The 26,988-nt window shown below is 40.3% G+C and overlaps 1 protein-coding gene across 1 annotated transcript in view; it reads left to right on the forward strand.

Moving 5' to 3' along the window:
* astn1 (astrotactin 1) overlaps positions 1 to 26,988 on the forward strand; it is a 2,712,832-nt gene that overhangs the window by 1,648,876 nt on the left and 1,036,968 nt on the right. The window contains exon 10 of the mRNA XM_059984849.1: positions 25,827 to 25,964. Coding sequence (XP_059840832.1) covers positions 25,827 to 25,964 — 138 coding nt within the window. The remainder of the gene's footprint in view (positions 1 to 25,826; positions 25,965 to 26,988) is intronic.

Consider the following 26,988-nt stretch of genomic DNA (forward strand, 5'->3'; position numbering starts at 1 on the left):
GCCACTATGGCAATGAATTCCATAGATTCACCATCCATTGGCTAAAAAAATTTCTACTCACCTTCATTCTGAATGGATATCCCTCTATCGTGAGACTGTGTCCACTTGTCCTAGACTCCCCCACTGTAGCAAGCAACCTCTTCACATCCACTCTATCTAGGCCTTTCAACATTTGATAGGTTTCAATGAGACTCCCCACAGCATTCTTCTAAATTCCAGTGGTACAGGCTCAGAGCCATCAAACGCTCTTCAGACAAGAACTCTTTCATTCCTGGAATCATTCTTGTGACCTCCTTTGTACTTTTTCCAATAACAAAACATCTTTTCTTAGATAAGGGACCCAAAACTGTTCACTATTCTCCAACACACACAAAATGCTGGTGAAACGCAGCAAGCCAGGCAGCATCTATAGGAAGAAGTACAATTGATGTTTCAGGCTGCTTGAAGTTCCAACATCTGCAGATTTCCTCGTGTTTGCACTATTCTCCAAGTGTGGTCTGACCAATGCCTTATAAAGCCTCAGCATTACATCCTTGCATTACATCCATGTTCTAGTCCTCTTGAAATAAATGATAACATTTTGTCTGCCTTCCTCACCAACGACTCAGCTGCAAGTTAACCTTTAGAAATTCCTGCACAAGAACTCCCAAGTCCCTTTGCACTTATGATATTTGAATTTTTGCCATTTAGAAAATAGTCTACATTTTTATTCCTTCTTTCAAACAGCATGATTATACACTTCCTGAAACTTTATTCCTTTTGTCACTTTGCTAATCCTCCTTATCTGTCTCTCTGCAAACTCCCTGCTTCCTCAACACCACCTGCCCTTCCACTTTTCTTCATATTGTCTGCAAATTTGGACACAAAGCCATCAGCTCCGTCATCCAAATCATTGATGTATTACGTAAAAAGAAGTGGCCTCAATATCGACACCTGTAGAACACCACAAGTCACTGGCAGCCAACCATAACAAGTTCCCTTTTTTCAACTCTTTGCCTCCTGCCAATCAGTTAATCCTTTATCCATGCTGGTATCTTTTCTGTAATACTATAGACTCTTGTTAAACAGCCTCGCATGTGGCACCTTGTCAAAGGCATCTTGAAAATCCAAGTACACAACACCCACAGATTCTCCTTTGTCTCTTCTGCTTGTAATTTCCTCAAAGGATGCCAATGGATATGTTGGGCAAGATTTTCCCAAAAGGAAACCATGGTGACTTTTGGCCTATTTCATCATGTGCCTTTAAGTACTCTGAGACCTCATCCTGAACAAAACACCTTCTCGATCACTGAGGTCATGCTAACTGGCCTATAATTTCCTTTCTTCTGCCTCCCTCCCTTCTTGAAGTGTAGAGTAACATTTGTAATTTTGCAGTCCTCCAGAACTATTCCAGAAACTAGAGATTCTTGAAAGATTGTTACTAATGCCTCCACAATCTCTTCAGTTACCTCTTTCAGAACCCTGGGGTGTAGTCCATCTGGTCCACGTGACTTATCTAACTTCAGGTTTTTCAGCTTTCCAAGCATCTTCTGTCTAATAATAGAAATTGCACTCACATCTCCGCAACTCCCCCCCCCCAGCACTCTTGAACCTCTTAAATCACAGTGAAGTCTAATGCAAACTACTTATTCAGTTCATCCATCATTTCCGTGTCCCCAATTGCTACATATCCAGCTGCGTTTTCCAACAGTTCAATATCTACTTCCACCTCTCTTTCAGTCTTTATATATTTGACAAAAACTTTTGGTATCCTCTTTGATACTGTGGGCGATCTTTCCTTTAGATTTCATCTTTTCCCTCCTCATAGCTTTTTAGTTGCCTTTTGTTGGTTTTCAAAAGCTTCCCAATCCTCTAACTTCCCACTAATTTTTGCTCTATTATATGCCCTCTCTTTGGCTTTTATGTTGTCTTTGACTTCCTTCAGCTGTTGCATTTGTGTCATTGTGCCTTCAGAATACCTCTTTTCTGGGATGATATGAAAAAGTGCTCTAAAACACCATCTCATATGCATTCTATAAATTTCCTCTCTTGGGATCCAGCACCAAACTAATTTTCCCACTCTACCTGCAGAACGAAATCCCCCATGATGATCATAATATGCCTTTTGACATGCCTTTTCTACCTCCCATTTTAATTTGTATCCCACATCCTGGCTACTATTTGGAGGCCTGAATACAATTGTCATCAGGGTATTTCTATCCTTGCAGTTTTTAACTCTACCCAAAAGGTTTCTTTTCCTTTTATGTCACTTCTTTCTAAGGATCTGATTTCATTTTTTACCAGTAGAGCCACACTACCCACTCGGCCTACCTGCTTGTCCTCTTGAGACAGTGTCTATCCTTGGATTTTAAGTTCCCAACTATAATCTTCTTTCAGCCACAACTCAGTGTTGCCCACAATGTCATACCTGCCAATCTCTAATTGCATCATAAGGTCATTTACCTTATTCCATATACTGCATGCATTTCAGTTGTGTACTCTTCGGCCTTCTCAATTTTCTCCCCATGTTACACTGCCACTCATCCCACTAACTGCAGTTTTGCTCTGTTATTTTCCTTACTGTCTCTCTACACACTGCATCTGCCTGTATACCAACTGCCCCATCCTCAGCCCTATAACTCCAGTTCTTATCCCTATGCTAAATTAGTTTAAACCCTCCCCATCAAGCTCTAGCAAATCTGCCCAACTGATATTGGTCCCCTTGGGTTCATGTGTAACTTGTCCCTTTTGTACAGATCATACTTCCCCAGAAGAGATTCCAAAGATACAGAAATCTGAAGCCCTGCCCCTGCACCAGTTCCTCAGCCACGTATTCATCTGCCAAATCATCCTGTTCTTACCCTCACTGGTGTGTGGCACATGCAGAAATCCAGAGCTTATTAGCCTGTAGGTTCCGCTTTTCGGCTTTCTACCACATTCTCTAAGTTCTCTTTTCAGTACCACCTCTCTTTTCTTACCTGTGTAATTGGTCCCAATATGTACCAAGCCTTCTCACCATCCCACTTCAGAGTGCCATGGAGCCAAATCCATGATGTGCCTGACCCTGGCACCTGAGAGGCAACGTATCATCTGGGTGTCTCTTTCACATCCGCAGATTCTCATCTTTCACACTCCTGTGGAATCACCATCACACTGCAGTTCTCTTCTCCCTCCTTCCCTCTTGAACCATAGAGCCAGACTCAGTACCTGACCCGGTTGCTGCTGCTCCCCCGGTAGGTCATCCCCCTCAACAGTATCCAAAGCAGTATACTTATTATTGAGGGAAACAGCCACAGCATTACTCTGCACTGACTACCCGTTTTCTTTCTTTCTCCTGATAGTCACTCACTTACCTACTTCCTTCAACTTAGGGGTGACTACCTTCCTATAGCTCCTGTCTATCACCTCCTAATTTTCCCTTATGAGCCGAAGGTCATCACATTGCAGCTCCAGTTCGTTAATACATTCGTTGAGGAGTTGCAGCTCAATGCATCTAGTGCAGATGTGTTTATCTAGAAGGCTGGAAATCGCCCAAGGTTCCTAAATCTCACACACAGAACACAACTCAGCTCTTGGAGCCATTCTCATCGCACTAGCTATGCACTAACAGATGAAGAATGAAGCCGAAACTTACCTAGCCAAAGCCTTTCCACTCAAACACTGGTCCACACCAACAAAGGCCATTCTGCTTGTTTTTATTTGGCCTTGCTAATGAATTATAATGCAAATGTGCTGCTAGAAAAAGCTAAAAGCCTGCAAATGTTACTTTTTAAATTGCTAGCACTTGACTGGGTGAAATATCCCCTGTTGATTCGATTTGGGTGGCAGAAAAAACTGAAAGCTCATGAATGCCACTTCCAGTGACCCATTATGTTTGTCAGCCATATAATGGTTCATGTCATGAGACTGGTAGCAAGGGCTGAATTTAAATCACTCTTGTTTTTGATGTGAAGATGACACTTGGTGACCTATGGGACTAAGTTCAGTTGTTTTCACTAAATCTGTCATCTTCTCATATCTTTGAATCTCCAAGAGGTTCTAAGGATTCCAATCTCTCTGACAAGTTTGTCTTGCCTGCCCAACCAAATGTTCCTGGGGCTTCTTATTGTGTTTTTCTTACTTGCAAGTTTCTTCAGAAACTAGCTAGTAAAACATTTTTTTAAAAAATTTGCTTTCTATTGCTGGACACAATTGTGCAGTGTTTTGAGGGTATGTATTTCATGCTAAAACAAGAATGATTAGAACTTTGATGGAATTGATTGCAATACCAGCTTTGGTGGTGGTGTATATGTTAAGATGTACAGGCCATTATTCATAAAAGAAAGAAAAACCTATAATATGCGTTGATCACACTTCGAAGTAAATTTCATTTTCAAAGTACTGTACATATATGTCACCATATATAACCCTGAAGTATAATCACAAGCAAGAGAAAATGCCATGGAAGAATGATAATAGGAGGTGCACCAGAGGGAGGTGATGGGCAGGTAAGGAGATAAAGTGAGAGAGAGAAACAGGGATGCAGAATTATGAAGGGTGGCGGGGGAACTTTACCAGATGCTCAAGAAATGCTGTCAGGTCATGCCATCAGGTTGGAGGCCACCCAGACGTAACATAAGGTGTTGATCCTCCAACCTGAGTATGGCCTCATCACAACTGTATGGTATTTTGTCTGGGTAAGCAACTCCTTATATTCCGTATGGGTAAGCAACACCCTATATTCCCTAATGGTAAGCAATACCTTATATTACATCTGGGTAAGCAACATCTTATATTCTGACTGGATAGCAATATCTTATGTTTCATCTGGATAGCCTCCAACCTGATGGCATGAACACAGATTTCTCGCTCCTCTACCGTTGCGATTTGGCCACACTCAGATTGGAGGAGAAACACCCCTTATATTCCATCTGGGGAGCCTCCAATCTGTTGGCATGAACATCGATTTCTCGAACTTCCAGTAAAGCCGCCCCCCCCCCCCACCACCATTCCCCTTCTCTTTTCCCTCTCTCACCTTTTCTCCTTACCTGCCCATCACCTCCCTCTGGTGCTCCCCCCCTTTTTTTCTTCCATGGCCTTCTGTCCTCTCCTATCAGATTCCCCCTTCTCCAGCTCTGTATCTCTTTCACCAATCAACTTCCCAGTTCTTTACTTCATCCCTCCCCTCACTTCCTGGTTTCACCTTTCACCTTGTGTTTCATTCTCCCCTCTCCCCACCTTTTAACTCTGACTCTTCATCTTTTTATACTGCAGTCCTGATGAAGGGTCTCTGCTTGAAACATCGACTGTAGTTTTTTCCATGGATGTTGCCTGGCCTGATGAGTTTCTCCAGCATTTTGTGTGTGTCGCAGCACTGAGGTTCATTGTCTTGAGAACATGCACAATAAATCCACAGAATTATAACCAAAACAGAATCAGTGAAAGACCACACTAACTTGGGCATTCAACCAGTGTGCAAGTAACAACAAACTGTGCAAATACAAAAGCAATAAATGTCGAGAACATAAGATGTAAGAGCGTTAAGTGTGTTAACATCATTCTTAAGTTCCTTGGTACATGAATGATCATTTATTGATTCTGATTTTCTCTAAGTCAGAGAAAGTACTGAAACTTACTGTAAACCATAGGATTTTCAGCTTTATAGCTCATCCTCTCACAATTATAATTTTGCAGAACGTTTTCTCCTTTGGCTGAAAATGAGCAATGAAGAAAAATTTACACTGTGCCTTTGCAAGTACTCTTATGGGGTTGAGAAACTAACAACAAAAGTATAATGGAGCAATGTCAGGTTACGTCTGCAAGTATGAAACTCTTAGCTTCATATAATACACAGAATGATCTTTAGTGATGTCTCCACAGATAAAATTGTGATCCACGCTCAGTGACCTAACAAAAACCTTTCAAATAATGGATGATATTACCCTTTCAAAAAAATAAATACCGGCACAAACAGAAATTGAATGGCTTTCCATTCAGTGTTGATGTTCCAGATAAGGTAGAGGGGATTGGCTTTTGTGGAACAGAAGGTTGGAGTTCAAAAATAAAGGCAAAAGGACAGATGAAGATTATAAACCTCAATTATTTTATGCAATTCAGTTTATGGAAAATCTTTCAGAGGGATTAACTGCTGTTGTAAATAACCTTGTTTACAAAATGCTAGAAACATGCCCTCATGGTGTTACAAGAAGTTCCAAAATCTATGCATCTACATTTCAACCAAAAGCAGTTGCATTTGTTTGAAATCTTTGTAGCTAACTGCTGCAGTTCCATTGAGTTTGGGGCTAAAGTTTAATGGAAGCTGTTAGAGATGATTAACATGGTGAGCTAACTTGATATGGTTCCAAGTTGGGTTAAAGGGCCTGGTTACTGAGTACCAGTTTATTCCAGATGAAAGCAAGGCACAGGCGTACACAAATTGACCTGAAAGCTTATTATTAATTATTTTAGAAGAATGAGGAATGATCCTTTTGGAACTTGAGATTCCAAGAGAGAATGGGTAGTGGGTGAATTTTAAATGAGGGATGTAACTGCAAAGTTAAGGACGGTTGCTTAAAAACTAAGGTATGTAGAAATTTCTTCTCACGTAGGGTGGTGAAATCTACCTGAGAATGATGTATAGGCTTGACCAATGGCAATGTTTACAGAAGAGGTAGATTTTTCTTTCTGAAAAATCAGGGACTTGAGGGCTCTGCTGAACTAACATACAAGAAGAATTGAACATTTGGATAGAACAGTCATGATTACATTGATTTGTAGGGCAAAGTGGTGTATTCCAATTTAAGTTGTGCTATTCTACTGACAGAAAGCCTATACTGTGGCAAAACCTGGCCAAATGCCTCTATATCATACACTATGCCAATCAAGTGCCCTTTAAATTTGTTCCATACAGGTGCTTGTGTCTGTCCTGGCTCTGGCCCCTACCTATGGTCTTGTGCACCACAGACTAACAGAACAACAAATCACATTCAAAGCATTTACAAACATCTGTGGCAACATCCTTAAGACCAAAAGACCATAAGGCATAGGAGTAGAATTACGTCAGTCTTCTCTACCATTCCACCAACAATGATTTCTTATCCCTCTCAACACTGTTCTCTCACTTTTCTCCCCATAACCTTTAACACTCTTACTAATCAAGAACCTTTCAACCTCTACCTTAACAATACACAGTGACTTGGCTGCGCAAGTACAGGCACAAGGTCATCAAACACTCTTCATACATTAACCCCTTCATTCCTGGAGTTACTCTTGTGAACCTCCTCTGGACCTTCTTTAATACCAGCACATACTTTCTCAGATAAGGGGCCCAAAGCTACTCACAATACTCTGAATGCAGTCTGAACAATGCCACATAAAACCTTAGCGTTCCATCCTTGCTTTTATATTATAGTCCTCTCAAATTGAATGCTAATATTACATTTGACTTCCTTACCATCAACATAACCTGCACAAGGGCTCCCAAGTCCCTTTGCATCTCTGATATATGAATTTGCTCCTCATTTAGAAAGTAGTCTATAGCTTTATTCTTTCTACCAAAGTGCGTGAACGTACAATGCCCTACACTGCAGTCCTTCTTCGCCATTCTCCGAGTCTGTCTTAAGTTTTTCCTCACCAGCACTTGCCCCTTCACCAGTCATCGTATTGTTTGCAAACCTGGCCAAATCTATCACTCCAATCACTGATATATAATGTGAACAGAAGCAGTTCTAACAGTAATCCCTGTGAGATACCTCTAATCACAGGCAACTAACCAAAAAAGGCTCCCTTTATTCCCACTCTTTGCCTCCTGCCAATCAGCTGATCTTCCATCCATGCTAGTATCTTTCCTGTAATATCATGGGGTTTTATCTTATTTAGTAGCAACTTGTGTGGCACTTGTTGAAGGCCTTCTGAAAATCCAAATAAACAATATCCACTAAATCTTCTTTGTCTATCCTGCCTGCAGTTCCGTCAAAGAATGCCAACAGATTTATCAGGAAAGATTTCTTCCCAAGGAAACCACGCTAACTTTGTTCTACATTTTATGAAGTGCCTCCAAATACCCTGAAGACACATCCTTAACAAATAACTCCAACAGCTTCCCAACCCCTGAAGTCAGGTTAACTGACCCATAAGACAATAACACATAGGAACAGATTAGGCCATTCAGCCCATCATTTCTGCTCTGTCATTCCATCATGGTTGATCCCGGATCCCACTCAACCGTGCACTGCCTCCTTGCCATATCCTTTGATGCCCTGACTAATCAAGAAACAACATCTGCTTTAAATATACCCATGGACTTGGTGTCCACCACCGCCTGTGGCAGAGCATTCCACTGAATCACTACTCACTGACTAAAAAAAATTCCTCCTTACCTCTATTCTAAAAGGTCTCCTCACAGTTTTGAGGCTGTGCCCTCTAGTTCTGGGTATCTCCACCATAGGGAACATCCTCTCCACATCCACCTTATCTAGTCCTTTCAACATTTGGTAAGCTTCAATGAGATTCCCCCGCAGTCTTCGAAATTCCAGTGAGTACACGACCAAAGCTGCCAAATGTTCATTGTGTGTTATCCTCTTCATTCCCGGAATCATCCTCATGAACTTGCTGTGGACTCTGCAATGACAATGCATCCTTTCTGAGATAAAGGGAACCAAACTGCTGACAGTACTCCAAGTGTGGCCTGACCAGTACTTATAAAGGCTTGGCATTATTTCCTCATTTTTATATTCTATTCCCATTGAAATAAATGCCAACCTTGCATTCTCCTTCTTTACCACAGATTCAATCTATAAATTAATCATCTGGAAGTCTTGCACAAGGACTCCTAAGTCCCTTTGCACCTCAGATGCTTGAATTGCCATCACATTTAGATAACAGTCTGCACTACTATTCCTTTTACTAAATATGCATTATCATATATTTCCCAAAACTGTATTCCATCTGCCACCTTTTTGCCCATTCTTCCAATTTGCCTAAGTCCTGCAGCAAACACATTGTTTCCTCAGCACTACGTACCCTTTCACCTATCTTTGTATCATCCACAAACGTTTCCACAAAGTCATCAATTCCATTATCTAAATCATTGACAATGTGAAAAGTAGCAGCCCAATACCAACCACTGAGAACCAGCACTAGTCACTGGCAAACAACCAGAAAAGGTCCCCTTTATTGCTGTTTCTGCCTGTCAGCCATTGCTTTGCCCATGCCAGTATCTTTCCTGTAATGCCATAGGATTTTATCTTGTTAAGCAGCCTCATGTGTGGCCCCTTAACAAATGCCTTTTGAAAATCCAGGTAAATGACATCCACTACCTCTCCTTTGTCCACCCTGCTTGTGACTTCCTCAAAGACCTTTAACAGATCTGTCAGGCAAGATTTCTCTTTACAGAAGCCATGTTAACTTTGACATTTTATCATTAGTCTCCAAGTACCCAAAACCCCATCCTTAGTAATAGACTTCAACACTTTCCCAACCACAGAGGTTAGGCTAACTGGCTTATAATTTCCTTTCTTTTGCCTTACTTCCATCTTAAAGAGTAGAGTGACATTTGCAATTTTCCAGTCCTCTGTGACCACGCTAGAATGTAGACGTTCTTGAAAGATCTGATCAATGCATCTGATATCTCTTCACCAACTTCTCTCAGGACTCTGGGATGTAGTTCATCTGGTCCAGGTGACTTAGCCACCTTATGGTCTTTGAGATTGCTTAGCACTTTTTTTCATTATAATTGCAATGACACTCACTCCTACTCCCTGACACTTACGGACCTCTGGCACACCGCTAGTGTCTCTCTCAGTGAAGACAAATGCAAAGTACTCATCGAGTTCATCTGTCATTTCTTTGTCCCCCATTACTACCTCATCAGCATTATTTTCCAGTAGTCTAATATCACTCTCACCTCCCTTTTACCCTTTCTATAACTGAAAAAAAATTATTATCCTGCTTTATATTATTGGCTAGTTTTCCCTTATAGATTTTATTGTTGCTTTTTGTTGGATTTTAAAAGCTTCCCAATCATCTAACTTTCCACTCAATTTGCTACCTTATATGACCTTTCCTTGGCTTTTTTGCAGTCCCTAACTTCCCTTGTCAGCCACGGTTGCCTACCCCTGTCATTTGGGAACTTCTTCCTCTGTGGGACATATCTAACCTGCATCTTGTGAACTATTCCCAGAAACTTCAGCCATCTCTGCTCTGCCGTCCTATCCACTTGGGCAAGCTCCTCTGTCATGACTCTGTAATTCCTTTTATTAAATTGCGATACTGATAGATGTGACATGCGACTCCCTCTCAAATTGGAGTATGAATTCAATCATATTATGATCACTGTCTCCTAAGGGATCCTTTATATTAAGCTCCTTAATAAGATATGGGTTATTATAAAACACTCAGTCTAATATAACCTTTCCCCTAGTAGGCTCAAGCACAAACTGCTCTAAAAAGCAATTGTATGCATTCAACAAGTTCTCTCTCTTGCAATTTGACACCAACCTGATTTTCCCAATTCTCTTGAATATTGAGGTCATTACAATTGTAACAATACTCTTATTAAATGCCTGTTCCAGCTCCCTTTGCAATCTCAGCTCCACATCTTGGCTACTATTTGGAGGCCTATTTATGATTCTCATATTTATTTTTAACTCTTACAGTTTCTTAACTCCACTTACAAAGGTTCAGCATTCTCTGACCCTATGTCACCACTTTCTAAAGATGTAATTCCATCTCTTATCAACAGAGCCAGACCACTGCCTATGCCTTCCTGCCTGTCCTTTCAATAAAATATATCCTTTGATGTTATGCTCCCAACAATGACCTCCTTTCTGCCACGACTCAGTGATGCCCACAAGGTCATACCAACCAATCTCTAATTGCACAAGTTCATCCACCTTATTCCAAATGCTACTGGTATTTAAATACAGCACCTTTAGTCCTTCATTCTTCGCCCTTTTGAAGTTTGACCCTGTGATTTAACTCTTTGCTCTGTCTGCATTTGTACCCAATCATTGGCTTGTCCTTCCTTACATTTATGTTACTCACATCATCTACTTGTAAGCATGCTGGCTCATCCACAGCTCTGTCATATTGATTCCCATCCCCTGCCAAATTAGTTTATACTACTTACAACAGCTCTAGTAAAACTGCCTGCAAGTATGTTGTTCCACCTCAGATTCAAATGGAACCTATCCCATTTGTACGGGTCACACCTGTCCCGGAAGAGGTCCCAATGATCCAGAAATTTGAATCCCTGCCCCCTGTTCCAATTCTTCAGCCGCACATTTACCTGTCACCTCATTCTATTCCTATCCTCACTGTCGAGTGGCACAGGCAGCAATCCCAGGGTTACTACCTTTGAGGCCCTGCTTCTCAGTATTCAATATATGTATAGTGTATGAAGTATACTGAATAAGATTTATTTACTTACTTTTTTTTCTATATTCTTTTATGTATAGTGTTGAACTGCTGCTACTGAGTTAACAAATTTCACATCACATGTCGGTGATAATAAACCTAATTCTGATTCTGAGGTATTTCCAGCTATCTGCTCATCACTGATTCTGGCCATCTTATAGTTCCTGTATTATAGGACACACCACTGCCTTCTCTATTTATACACATTGGTCTATGCAGGAAAAAAGTGTAGTTCACATATTTCTTCCATTCATATCAACTGTTAACAAATAGTCTTATGGTGATGGGGAGCAATGGTGACTTAGAGATAATGACTTAGCGATGCAACTGAGTTGCAAAAAAATGAGTCGTATGTCGTAGAAACCAAAGGTTGAAGAATGGATTCCGGTTCTTTCTGTAACCCCATCTTTCTGTCATGCGCCTTGACATTCCTAACAATTCATCCACCACACATGGCTTTCCAATATGCCTACACTTCTCTACTAGCTGACATCATCTGCATCGGATGTTTTCCTGACACTTTGCTGGGACAAAGTAACTCACACAGATGGTCTTAAAAGTCTGCTCATTGATTTATTTATTTTTGAGACGCAGCATGGAACAGCTCTCTTTTGGCACAAATAGATGCACCACCCAACAATCCACCTATTTAACACTAGTCTAATCACAGAACAATTTACAATGACCAATTAGCTGACGTGTCTTTGGACTTAGAGAAGAAACTGGAGCACTCAGGGGAAACCCACGTGGTTACATGAAGAATGTATGAACTCGTTACTGATGGTACTGGAATTGAACACTGAACTCCGAACACTCCACACTAGTGTGTTTTGTTTGACCTTGCTCATGGATTATGATTTAACACATGAAGAATTCATAGATGAATAGGCTTCATCACAAACCTCGGTCATAAAAAGCTGAATATGTATGTTTTTTAACAACTTCTGCCTTTCAAGTTTCCTTTGCTCCTTTTTTTTTAAAGCACCTCCTGGTGAAATGTTATTCCATTGGTTCTGATGTCATCTGGAATCTTACCCAAGTGTCAAAATGAATTTTCAGGACATTGTGAAACTGGGGAGAGGTCAAGAACAGTACTAACTTGTTTTGTATACTTACGTATAATCTGCCATTTAGAAGTTAGGATAAATCCTTGATTATCTAATGTGAGTTCTGAGAAATTTCAGAAAACTTTCACACTATATAGTATAATACATTACAAGTGTTTCCGTCTGTAAGCCAAACTGAGTGCATACCTTCACCAAACTGAGCTTCAGTTTCTCAGCTGACAGATGGTTTTACTTAGAGACATCAGGTCACTAAAGAATGAACAGTACAAAATAACCTAGTCCTGATTAACTTCTAACCCTGAAATGTCAACTGTCCAATTCCCTCCACGAATGTTGCCTAGCCTGATGAGTTGTGCCATAATTTTGGGTGTTACTGGGAATTCAAGATAGTGAAATGGATCCCATTCCATTGGAGCATTTGACATTCATGACTTCTCAGAAGATGCAATCTAAAGTTAAAACCTATTTTGTCTGCTGCCTAGTAGATTTTTGCAGACTCAAAGCATTCAGCAAAGCTGACCTATAAAGTGGTAGGGACTTGAATGACACAATAAGCAAGTCTCAGCCATAAACTCTCCTGATAGCTTTTGCAACTGTCAAAGCTGTTTGCTTTCTCAAAATGAGATGAAGAATGTAATGCTGATATTAACATTTGTAAACATAATTAACTAAAGACATAAGCTGTTTGATAATTAAAAACATTAATTGAACTTAATGGCAATTGCAAAAAAACATCTGCTTTCTCCTAGCCTCTATCATCTGCAGCCCTATGAAGGGTATGACAGCTCTTTCCAATTGGCTGGCTTTCACATTATTCTATCTGCATTTTGGTTGAAAATTCAAACAGAGAACATTTCTTTCAAGTTTTGGTATGGTATGGTCAATCATTTGTTTCCAGTAGGATGTTAAACCTGTGCATGTACTGTAAATATTGAATTATTCATTAGCAAATGAGCCATGCTGAAGGAGGTTGTCTACTAACCAAATGAAATAGCACCTAGGGTCTCTTGTTAAACAAATGGGAATAATATTAGACTGGACATGTTCCCTCCTTCATAATCCCTGTCAAAAATCCCCATTATGAAGGTTGCAGTTACATTACTGGTGAAGAAATTGAAATGTTTTTGCTTGGAATTTTGTTGTAGATCCCACTGTACCATATACAGTACTGTGCAAATGAATTACAGTAGATAGCTAGGGTGCCTAAGACTTTTGCACAGTACTGTATTAGTTAACATGGAGCAGAGAACGAGTTTGTAAATCTGGTAAGAGCAATGGATTTTGGGAATAGTGAGGGTGGAGCATCTCAGGAGGGCTTTGGGACAGATGAAAGAGGAGAAGGGCCAGGGGCAGGGGTATGCGTGGGAGTAGACATACCCAGCTCTGAAATACCAGCCAAGGTCATTTGATTCCAAACAACTGGTTTATTGATCACTATAGAATATCTCTCTGGTGCTTTCTTCTTCCTTCCCTCTCCCTCTCCCTTTTCTCAGCCATGATTTCTCTCTCTCTGCTCCCTTCCCACTTATCCAAAATAGAGACCCATATCAGAATCTGGTTTATCATCATTCACATTGTGATGAAATTATTACATTTTTTGGCAGCAGTGTAGTGCAATACATAAAATTACTACAGTAGTGTGCAAAAGTCTAAGGGACCCTAGCTATATACAGTATATGTGTGTAAGACTTTTGAACAGTACTGCATATGTTTAAAATAAATTGGTTTTGTAATATGATAAACTGTCAAGCAAATGTCAAGAGTTTCTTTGCATGTTCACATTATGTTGTGACAGTAATAAAGAGTGACCTTTTTGACATCAGGCTGATAGTAATCTATTGACTGATTTCAGCATTTTCCACAGGCAGTGGTCACGGCTCATTGATTAACAAATGACCACTGTATAGACTCAAAAAATAGACACTAATTGAGTAAGTTGAGAGACATGTTTGAAATTGGCAGCACATATTGAATGACTTCAAATTTGGAATCATAGAACTTAAGCATAGCATGATTTGACCTGGATTTTGTCAGTTCCTCTTAAATCAGCAGGAGATTAAGTGATATATTGTATTAGGATATAATAGAGTCCATCAAAATTATTAAATTATATATGTTAGAATTATTAATTATTATAAACGATGAATGTCTTTTAAGAGGAATCTTGGCGATGACAGCTGACATCAATGAGGTGTGGATTATTAGCAGATGTTCACTGTTGGATTCATAGATTGACAGAAATACTTACTTAGCAGTTTGTTGAAGACGTGAAGGGTATCAGGAAAACTCTAGGGTGCTCTGATCAGCATCAAAAGGAATGGCAGCAGTTCATTTTATGAACAGATCTCCACTTAAAAATTGAAGGAGCATACTTTGGTGAAAGAATAATTTTTTCACTGATTCTGCGTGCATTTGAAAGTTGTCTTCTGAGTGGCACACTGGCCATAGTGCTTCAGTTGGGCTTTTCAGGGACAAAAAAATGAATGAAGGAACTAGATCAGTGTTTCCCAACCCAACGACCCCTTAAAGCACCTTCATACTTGCTAAAGCTCCTCTTAGGCATATTATACTTTCTGGTACCTCTCTCCCCCCATGTGAAAACAGGTGTACCATATGCTAACATAAGAAAAATGATACTGCTTTAAATTTTTATTTGTCTTTAAACCTAGTTTACACAGTACCTATGCTCTGTACAGCAGTTTTGATATCAATATGATCCATGAACTTGATGGTTTTCAGCAAAGAGTTGAAATATATGGTTCAAGTTGTGAAAGCAAAAGCCTTAAGTCCCCATGCATAACAACGTCCAAGTAGTTTCTGCTTTTCTTGAGTATGTGGTTCACTGCATTGAAACCTCTTTCAACAAGTTAGGAGAATGGACATTTGGCCCTTTGACTCTTCTCCAAAGACATTCTTCTTGTTCTTCCACTCTGCAAAGAAATGGATGAATTACTCAGTCCGGAATTTCCAGATCATTCAAATGCTTGAATTGATTCTGATAATCCTACTTCAGTGATTGCAGGTATAAGCAGTACTCTTGCAAATCATTGTCTGTGAGAGACAGTGCCAAACTTTCCATGTAGGGAAACTGTGAGAACATTCTTCTCCCAATATTTTGCTTATATATTTCCCTTTGCCTGATAAAAGTGGACGCTGCACTTTTTGTCTAGATTAGATTGAAATTCTCACCCTGCAGTTTCAGACTTAGAATGTTCATTTTGTCATACAAGTTGGCTAGGTATGCCCACACATCTTCATGTAGAAGTTCAGTTTTGTTTCCCAAGTTCTTGTCAACTTTCAGTAAAAATTCAAACATAGTGTCAAAAAGATCAAAGAAGTATTTTAAGCAGCAAACTTTTAACAGCCCACACACTACAGTGTGACGAAGCAAGTGTTCAAACTTTTCATTGTTATGTTGGCATAATGTGAAATATTCTGCTATTTAATAGATTAAGTTTAATTTTGTTGATAGCAGTTATTTCAAGATTCATGTTTGAAAAAAGTTGCTGGCTGAGGTTTTTGGCTATGAGATGTTGATGAATTACATAATGGATTGGAAACAGACTTGAAATTTATTTTTTCATAAATGCCACTAAACCAGCATGGGTGCTCCATCTGTTGCACAAGAAATCATGTTCCTAATTAGAGTACTTATCTTTTCAATAAACATTTTGAGCTCATTGTTGATTGATTGCCCTTTGATATTTGTCTTTAGCTTTTTGCTAAAGATGATCTCTTAATAAACTTCTCCAGTTTTGATAAACTGTGCATATGCCATTAGTAATGCCGCATTGCCTCACACTGTTGACTCATCTAGTTGTATCCCAAATTTTGTTTTGTGTAGCTCTGTGCATAGTTGCTATCGATGTCTTCATGATTTTGTCAATACAACTAGCTACAGAGTTATTACTCAGAGGAATTGATTTTAAAGTATCGGTATCCATTTTGAGAATAGTGGTGAGCACTTCTGATACAGCAGACGTTATTAATCTTTCACCAATTGTATGAGATTTTTCACACTTTGCTATCATTGTGGAAATGTTATAAGCAGCTTTTCAAATGCTTTTCATTTTCTGGAACTGAGTAATACCATAAGTGGCCTTTTCAGGGCGTCTTTGATGGAAGTTTCCCTGCAATCTTGATGGTTTCATAGCTTCATTAGACAGTACAGTATTTCAAATGAAACATGGGGTGTCACTGATCTGACAGAAACAGAATAAAGCCATACTCTAGGTATGTATCATTATAGCGATGCACTTTCTGCAATTTCTGTTTCTTAACAGGATTAGAATTCAAGGTTTCACTGCCTTCAAACTTAAGGAGATCACAGCATCCATATTTATCCATCATTAACAGGGCTAAATAAAAATTAACACAAACTGGGAATGCCTATCAGGTGTTGTTGATGGCAGTGAATTGACACAGATGGAATGATGGTAGTGGCACAATGACAAAGATTCAGAATGGAATCTGAATATTAGTTGGGATAGAGCTGGTGTTTGGCAAGCTACCTTAATACTATTCTGGTTTGCACGATTAAGCAATCTCATAAGGTCTCAAAGTCTTCAAAGATGTTTCTTGACCACAGATATGAAGCCAATGTTGCTTTGAACACCTCAGAAGGAATCCTCAGGTCAGCGGGTTCACTAATTGGCTCTATTTCACCGTTTGTTTCCAGCCAGCGCTGTTTCGTTGTGCAACCTGTTTTCCGTACATCTGGAGAGAAAATTGAGAGGGTGTACTTGACTCATTCTGAATGCAGATCAAGGGGAACTGTTTGGCACCCTGGTTGTTAATTCATTTATCCCAAATAACGTCTGTTTGGTTGATAAGGTTGGATAAGACCGCTGAGTTTCAGGCACGTTGCGACGATGAGCGCTCACTGCCTGCAGAGCTACGGTTCTTCCTGCGTTCCAGTGCCTCGTCCTTTCTTTTAGAAGTGCCTGCTCTATTCACAGTCAGTCTGGTCGTGTGCCTCAAATTGGGGTGCTGCTTACTGCCCACCCACCCAAGAATCTTGAACGCCCCCTTACGATTTCTATTTCGCCAATGTTCCCTTTGGACATGTAACTGCTCCTTGGGGAACACTGAGCTAGATTATGAGTAGCTAATCAGTAGTCAGTTGTAGGCAAAGAATCACAAGAGATGGGTGAGTAGAAGTTGCTCTTTAACAGCAGCATTTGTACATATCTCATTTCATCTTGTCTTAGCATTGTTTAACTTGAAACATTGAAGGCAGTCATACGAAGATGTCCAACTGAACAAATGACAGCACAATATTTTGCAATAATTCAATGTTTTTCTAATTAATATAATTAAGATTATTGATTTAGCATAGCAAACATGTGAGGTGTTTTTATATTGCTTGGGCTAATTATGCATCAAATGCTAATGACAATAATGGGCCATTGAGTCTGTGCAAGTGAGGCCCTTTCTTGACAGATTGATTCTGGGAATACTAAGATTGTCATATATGCAATGATTAAACACACTGGGGTTGCATCAGTTATTAAGTTCAGAGGAGAACATGTGGAAAGTCAAAGTTAGAATGGCCACAAGAAGGGGGAATTATGTCTGAATTAAGGTTTCTTTGAGGAATCCTTTTTATGCCGGGCTTTCAACCTACTGTAAAGTCAATCGAACCCCTCCATTCTATTTTTCTTTCATATAGTGTGGTGAATATTTAGATTGAACTCACAGAAGAGGTAGTGGAGACAGATACAATTACAATGCATTTGCACAGGTGCTTGGATAGGAGAGGGAGGGATATAGGACCAAAATAGGGAAATTAGATTAGCACAGATTGGCAAAGAAAAGGTGGGCTAATTTCTGTACTATGATTTTATGGATAGCTGATTATTGGCACTGACTTTTTGGACTAAGCTCTAGCCTTACTTAATGGCAGAGTATGCACAACGTTTGACTGACCTGTTACTCTTCCTCTAACTGAATTGCTTTTGCTCTCTAGCTTCCTTCTAGCTGTATCTTCCATTCACTAGATCTGCTTTGTATATTTAAGTGTTCCATATTCAAACTGTTACTAAGTTAAGAGTCTTTCTAAAGTTGCTGACCATTTTTTTCAATGTTTTATGCTTGATCATCTATTGTTCTGGTGATTCCCTACATGTAGAAAGATGTTTTGATATTTATTCCAGCAAGTGTTTTTGTATTCTTCAAGACCATTGTCTTTTTTATTACTCAGATAAACCTCTGTAAGTATTATCTATTATCTATGAAATCTCAAAAGTATTGAGCACATTGACCACTTGTCCCTCTTTATTTCTTCTCATCCATGTAAAAGAACAGCAATAGTTTTCCTTCTCTGCAGAAGCTGTTTTACTGTCCTTGTAAATTCTATGCACAGCAATGCCCTGAAGCTTAGTTTTCTTGCAGAAAGGAACTAAGATCAATAATTACAATACTATCATAGTCCCATAAAAGATAACTAAGTAATTTCACTGGTGTATGTTGTATTTCCTTGATAATTTATTTGCATGTACTTCTACTTAATCTGCATCCGTTCCAATAAAGATGTTGTTTTCCTGCCACTTTAAGAATAAAAATATCAATCATTTCATCAGATTGTCTTATCTGATTAATCAGAAATCATTCAGCAATAGTGTGTCTCCCATCATGATCACCCTTCAAATGAAAAGCTTGTATTTTTCTTTGATTTCACATTTATATGTTGAACTAGCATATTTTTTATTAATGCATCACTTACTAATATACTAGTTGTGTAATCCAATAGTATTAAGTGGGTTCACTGATGCTGGTTATTTATGTTCATTTACCACTTTACCATTTAAGTTCAATTAGATCCTGTACTTTCCTGGATAATGGTTTATTCTGGAGTATCATCTTCCATCATGTGTGACAATGATTTGCCTGCTATTTTGCAGTCATAAATCTATCTAAAGATCTGTTACTTTAGGTTCAGCTGGTCTTTTGAGATTCAAGATTGTTTAATGTCATTTTCCGTACATTAATGTAATAATTGGTACTCTGGATCTGATGCAGCATACAAAAAGCACAACAGATAAAGGACACAACAAAGTAATAAAAAACACACAATAATTATAGATAACTAATATACAAAGATAGGTTGTGTGTCCATGAAGTAATGCTAGGCTGTACATAAATTGACTGATGGGAAATAATAAAGTAGTACTGGAGTTAGTGGGTGGAGGTGTTGATCAGCCTTACTGCTTGGAGGAAGTACCTGTTTTTGAATCTGGTGTGGACGCTACGTAACCTCCTCCCTCATGGGAGTGGGACAAACAAGTCCATGAGCCTGGTGGCTGGGATGCTTCAGGATGTTACTGGCCCTTTGCCAGTATGTTTCTGTACATTACTGTATGCCCTTGATGACAGGTAGTCTGGTGCCAGTTTTGAGTACCCGTTGTAGAGTCTTCACATCTGCTGTGGTGCAGTTTCTGTACCATGCAGCGATGCATTCTGTTAGGATGCTCTCTACTGCACATGAGTGTGGATGCGCATATTCCAGCTCCTTCAGCCTCCTCAGAAAATAAAGATGCTGGTGAGCTTTCCTGACTGTGAAGGATGTCTTGTCGGCCATGAGAGGTTGTGTGTGATGTGCACTCCCAAGTTTGAAATAGCTTGCATTTCCAGTGACTTAAAGGGGGATCTGAGTACTGTGAATTCTCCGGAAGTTGATCACCAACCTCTTTGTTTTGTTAACATTAAGAAGGAGGTCATTTATCTGCCACCAGCGCTTCCATCTCCTCTCTGTAAACTGCCTCATCTTTGTTGATGATGACCCCCACCACTGTCATGTCATCAGTCAACTTGACGATGTGGCTGCTCGGGCGTTTGGCCATTTAGTCACGTGTGATTGTGTTGTACAACAATGGGCCCTGGAGGAGCAACCAGATTTTGGATGATAGGGAAGGAGGAATGGTTGGGCATTCTGATATCTGAGATCTGTTCGTCAGGAAGTCCAAATCCCAGTGATGTATTTAGACAGAAGGGTATGAGTTTGTTCACTAAGATCTGTGGGCAATGGTGTTGAATGCCAAACTGAAATTCCTGACATGCTGGGAATCTGAAGTAAAAGTAGAAAATGCTGGAAACAGTCAGCAGGTGAGAAATCATCTGTGGAAAGAGAAACAGTAACCGCTCTTAGTCAGGGTCCTTCATGAGAGCATTAGAAGTTTCACAAAGCCAAAGCACAAACTGTTTCTTTTTGCAGAGTTGTTCCACACTGTAAATAAATATTACTTGGTATTTATCACAAACCTCTCCTTACTCCTGATCCTGTAGTTTTGTACCCTACTGTCTGGATATATTCAGAACCATTGTGTGGATTGAATGTTTTTGTTTGTGATTTAATTTTTATGTTCTCCGCAATACAGAATCACAGTCAGGTTTCTTATCACTGACATATTTTGCTTTGCAGCACCAGTGCAATATAGTATATTTAAAAAGCACTATGCATTGCAACAAGAAATATTTTTAAATGGTTTATGCAAAATAGTGAGCAAAATAGCACTTCTCTCCCTCCTTTTTCTCAATCTCTCTGTCTCCACATCTGGAGACAGGCTATCCACTGATATATTTTACAGACCTACTGACACTCACACTACCTCTTCCCACCCTGTCACTTGTATAAATGCTATTGCCTTCTCTGTTCCTCTGTCTCTGCTGCACCTGTTCCTACGATGAGACTTTCCAATGTAGAACATCTGAGATGTCCGCTTTTTGAAAGAATGAGTTTTCCCTTCTACCACCATCGACATCCACATCTCCATTTCCACACATCTGTCCTCACTCCATCCTTCCTTGTCCTTCCCTATCTCTGCATGAGCATTCGGCATAAATTCCACCATCTCCAATGGCATCCTACCACTAAACACATTCTTTGCTCCATGCTCTCTCTGCCTTCCATAGGGATTGCTCTCTCCTTGACTCCCTTCCCTACAGATCTCCCTCATGGCACCTATCCCTGCAAACCTGCTACACCTACCCTCTCACCACCATTCAGGGCCTCAAATCATCCTTCGAGGTGAGCCAAAATTCCCCTGTCAGGGCCATCTATCACAGCTGCTGCTTCTGGTCATAACTCCTGTATGTCAAGTAAACACAATGCATATTGGGGGACTGTTTTGTCGGGCTCCTTCACTCTGTCCACTGCTAAAGGCGGGATTTCCCAGTTGCTACCATTTCATTTCAACTTTTCATTCCCATTCTAACTTGTCTGTCCATGGCCTTCTCTAATGCCAGGATGAGGCTAAACTCAGGTTGTTGGAACAACACCTTACATTCTGTCTGGATAGCCTCCAACATTTTCTAACTTTCAGCGATTTCTCTCCCCATCCTTCTCGTTTTCCATTTTCCCATTCATATTATCCCTTTTCCTCACCTGACCATCACCTCTTTCTCTCCTCCCCTTTATTCCATGGTCTGCTGTCCTCTCCTACTCGATTCCTCCTTCAGCCCTTTATGATTGTCATGTAACCCCCCCCCCCCCATTCCCTGTCTCCAACCCAATCACATTCCCGCCTCACCCATGTAAAGGGTGTTTCTTATTGGTGTAAGGGGGTTTCTTCTTTTTCTTTGTTACTGTGTATGTTAATCAAAATGGCTTCTTTGTTTTGTTAAAAGTAGGAATGCTTTTTAGTTATGAAAGAGTGCTGGAAGCTTGTTTGGGTTAAAATTTACTGATAACAGGGGACTGTATTCACTTGTTAACCAATTGGGATTAATGTTATTCTCTCTTCTGGGTCTGTAAGCTAGTGTTGGCGGGCTTTTGGGGAGGGCGCGAGGGGGCGAGAAAGAGAGGATGTGATGCTGTAAGCTGGGTGACGGAACGGACCCCGAGCGGGGGTTGGAGGCCAGGACTGTCGGCAAGGAGAGGAGATGAAGACCGATGTACTGGGGGTGCTTAGTTGATCACTTCGGGTGATCCTGAGCTAAGGGGATTGAATGGTGGTCAGAAGACTTCGTTAATTGAGCATGAAGTGGTTTGGACTTTGATAAGTTTTGGCGCCTTTTCTTTATTTTCTTTCCCGTCATATGTACTGTATTGTTATTAATCACTTAGTTCTAGTAAGATCTATAAAGTGTAATCATTTAATCGCACATGGTGTACTGTTTGTTAATTGGCGGGGTTGGGGACATCCACGCAGCATTCACACAAGCTGGCTACCCAGTTTGGTGGGGCCAAAGGCTGCTCCCCCTAGACGGCAGCGAGCTGAGTGAGCCGGGGTTTACACCCGTTATCCCCCATTATGTGCAAGTCTGTACTCCTTCCCCTCTCCCTGATGTATTATCCTAGCTTCTGCCCTCTTTCTTTCAGTCCTGATGAAAAGTCTCAGCTTGAAATGGCAACTGTTCATCCCCTTCCATAGATGGTGCCTGACTATCTGAGTTCTTCCAGCATTTTGAGTGTGACATTCAAAATAATGAGGTAGGGTTCATGGAACATTCAAAAATTTGATGGTGGAAGAGAAGAGGCCATTCCTAAAGTATGAATGTGCAACTTCAGGCCTTTTCCTTGATGGTAGTAAATATACCGACTGGCACATGTTCAGGGAGGCTGTAACCGATGGCGACTCTACCAACTTAGAGGAGTACACAACATCAGTGACCAGCTACATCAGCAAGTGCATCAATGATGTCACTGTGTCCAAGACCATCACTACAAGCGCTAACCAGAAGCCATGGATGACCGCGAAGTGCGTACACTGTTGAGGACCTGTGACTCCGCCTTCAGAGCAGGTGACCACGCAGCCCTAACAACAGCAAGGGCCAAACAGTCATGCGGAAAACGACGTGGCAGCGAGGAAGTCCACCCCACCTACAAATGACTAGGTGCTGTGTCTCACCGTGGCTGATGTGAGAAGAACTCTGTGCAGGGTCAACCCATGGACCAGATAACATCCCTGGTAGAGTGCTTAGAGGACGTGCAGACCAGCTAGCAGATGTTCTCACTGACATCTTCAACATCTCCCTGAGCAGCGCCACCATTCCAACGTGCTTCAAGGCTGCCACTATCGTCCCCGTGCCAAAGAAGTCTTCAGTGTCCTGCCTAAATGACTACGACTCACATCCATCATCATGAAATGATTTGAGAAGCTCTTCATGAGGCATATCAAGACCCTGCTGCCCCCCTCTCTGGACCCCCTGCAGTTTGCGTACCTTCCCAACCGTTCAACAGACGACACCATTGCCATCACCCTCCACCTGGCCCTAACCCACCTGAACAAAAAAGACATGTATGCTCGAATGCTGTTCATAGACTTCAGTTCAGCATTCAACACAATCATCCCTCAGAAACTGATTGGAAAGCTGAGCCTATTGGGCCTGAACACCTCCCTCTGCAACTGGATCCTAGACTTCCTGACTGGGAGACCGCAGTCAGTCCAGATTGGAGGCAGCATCTCCAACACCATCACACTGAGCACGGGGGCCCCCCTCAGTCCACTGCTGTTCACTCTGCTGACTCATGACTGTGCTGCAACAACCAGCTCGAACCACATCATCAAGTTCGTCGATGACATGACCGTGGCAGGCCTCATCAGCAAGAACAACGAATCAGCTTACAGAGAGGAGGTGCAGCGGCCTAGTCTGTTAGTGTTTCAAAATACTTCGAATGTGAATCAACTCCTTATTTATCAAGCTTAAGATTTGATTAACTTGACATGAAGAATTGTTAAATGATTCTACACTCATCCCTCTGACTGAATCTACAAAAAGCAAGTTATATTTCACAAATTGAGACTGCTCACACTCCACAGTCAATCTTTCAATGTGCATGATTTCTCTGTGGCTGCATGGGTTGTCAAAGGTGTTCGAGTTCCTTCCTGTGTTCGAAAGACATGCTGCTGTTAGGTTATTTGCTTGCCTCAGGTGTGTTTAGTAAGTGGTGGAATCTGGTTGAGTTGATGGGCCTAAGAGGAGAATCAACTAGCTGCCGGATGATTGACAAACTGGATGGGCCAAAGGGAGCTTTTTTTCCGTGATGTGTGATCAAATGAAAGTCTGTAAAGCCTGCAGATGCTCTAAGGCTGAAATAAAAATAGAGCATAGTGGAAACACACAGCAGGTCAGGCAGTATACATAGAAAAACATAGCTAATATTTTAAATCAAAGAAATTTGAATTCCAACAAATGGCCCCCAAACTGAAACATTAACTCTGTTTCTTTCCACTGATTGTGCCTATTCTGTTGAGTGTTTCCAGTATGTTCCTATTTTTGATCCTATAACACCTTTGTTATTCTCTTTAAAGCAACTTGCCAAATTGAAAAGTTCAAATTAAAACTTATTATCTGTGTACATACAATCCTAAGATTCTTTTCTGCCGATATACTTAGCAAATCTATAGAGCAGTAACTGTAAACTATAAACAGGAACTGTTAACTGTAAACAAACTATGCAAATGCAAATATAAATAAATAGAAATAAATAATGAGCATGAAATAATAATGTAACAGAGTCCTCAAATGAGTGTAGCTATCCCCTTTTGTTAGAGAGCCTGATGGTTGAGTGGTAGTAACTATTCATGAACCTTGTGCAAGTCCTGAGGTACCTGTACCTTCTACCTGAGCAGTAGCAAGACAAGAGCATGGTCTGGGTGGTGAGGATCTTTGATGATTGATGCTGCTTTTCTACAGCAACATTTCATGTAGCTGTGCTCCGTAACTGGGAGGGTTTTTCCTGTGATGTACAGGGCTGAATCCACTATCTATTGTAAGATTTTCTGCTCAAAGATATCGGTACATAATTAGGAAATAATATATTATCATTGTCCAAGAAATGGCTAATGGTGCCCTTAGTTTACAAGTTATCCTTTATAGACTATAAAATGCAAGATAACAGAAGACAGCCCTGAGCATTGGAAAAAAAAACATGAAAATGGCATCCCTTATCTGGAAGCACATTTTTTCAAATCAAACTTGTTTGCAAGATATGGTCATTGATAACAGTGCTACGTTTGTTGTCCAATGCTTTCTGTCCCTAAACTGAAGAGATAGTTGCAAAGCAATTGCAGGCCAGGTAATGACAATAGATTTCCTTTTCTGAGGGACATTACTGAACCAAATGAGTTTTTATAACACTCCGTTAATTTAATTCCTCACTGAGACAATTTCTTCAAAAAGAGTTAAACCAAGATTTATTTAATGATTTGAGTTCAAATTCCTCAGCTGAGAATTTCTAGTATTGAGAGTTTTGACAGTTCAATCAATTAGTTGCTATATGATTGCACAGCAATAATGAATATTATAGACGGTGTATTTAAATAAGAATATTATGGATTAACTTGTATGGTATTGTAAATCTGTGTCCTGTGGGTCTTTAAATTCTCGTGCTCAGAAATGCTCGCATTTCCTAAGCATTTGTATGCTTTTTGTTGTATTTTTCAGGTTTACCTACACTCTAGGAGAAGGAATGTGGCTGCCACTTAGTAAAAGCTTTGTCATTCCTCCAGCTGAACTTGCAATCAACCCTTCAGCTAAATGCAAGACAGACATGACAGTGATGGAAGATGCAGTTGAGGTCAGGTAAGCAAGAGAGAGTTTTCCAGGTTAGAATCATTTAATCTTTGCCTAAATCAGATCTTTGGCAGCTTATGCAACCTTGGGCATTCCTGACACCTTCAGCTTGAAATCAAAAGACTAAAGAGAGATCAAGTACGTGTAATGAAATGGGAAACCTTGCAGTGATTAAATTGTTACTGCAGTTGTCATTAAAGGAGCCATTCATTTCAAGCTCAAGTTTAATTGTCACTCACCCATACATATGTATGCAGCTGAATGAAACTGATCCTCCAGGACCAAGGTACAATATAGTACATATAGTCATACACATCACACAGCACATATAGTTGTGCTAGCACATACAGGCCCAGAAATAATTCTATCCCAACTCCCTGAGTGGCATGGCCTGAAAATTGATGGGATGTTGTCCTGGAGCCATGTTTCTACAAGAACAAATATGTAGCAGTTCCTCATCTTGTGCTGGGATAGCCACAGATTAAGACAATCCAGCCTGTCTTCCAGGGAGCGAGAAATAGAGAACAGCACTGACAGGAGAGCTGCCCACAGGGGCTAACCTATAGCGCAGCATGGATTCCAGTGTTTATTTCTCTTTTGGTTATTTTATAAAGTCTGACAATGGTTTCTACTCAATGTAATCTCTATCATATTGCAAGAGATATAAAGCTACTTATTCCATGTATTGTACAGCAGAAGATTAGCAATGTGAGTGATAAATTGGACTCTATTATAAGGAGATTTGAGTAAGAGAATAGGAATCTTTTACTACAATTATTTAATACCTTAGTGGTACCACACTGAGGATTGTACAATTTCCGCCTTTTTGACGAAGGCTAAGGTGCATTTGCTCTATCTCAAGTGTTACGGATTCAGTGACAATAAATATATAAGTGAGGCAGGGGTTTTTATAACAAATAAAACATTTATTAAACACTGAAAGACAAACCCCCAAAAGTAAACAAACAACCAATGTAACCGGAAATCAGCTGCTGTGCGGCAGCTTAAACAGTTCTTAAAGGAATAAAGCGAA

Source organism: Hypanus sabinus, chromosome 11 (assembly GCF_030144855.1).
Source record: "Hypanus sabinus isolate sHypSab1 chromosome 11, sHypSab1.hap1, whole genome shotgun sequence".
NCBI lineage: Eukaryota > Metazoa > Chordata > Chondrichthyes > Myliobatiformes > Dasyatidae > Hypanus > Hypanus sabinus.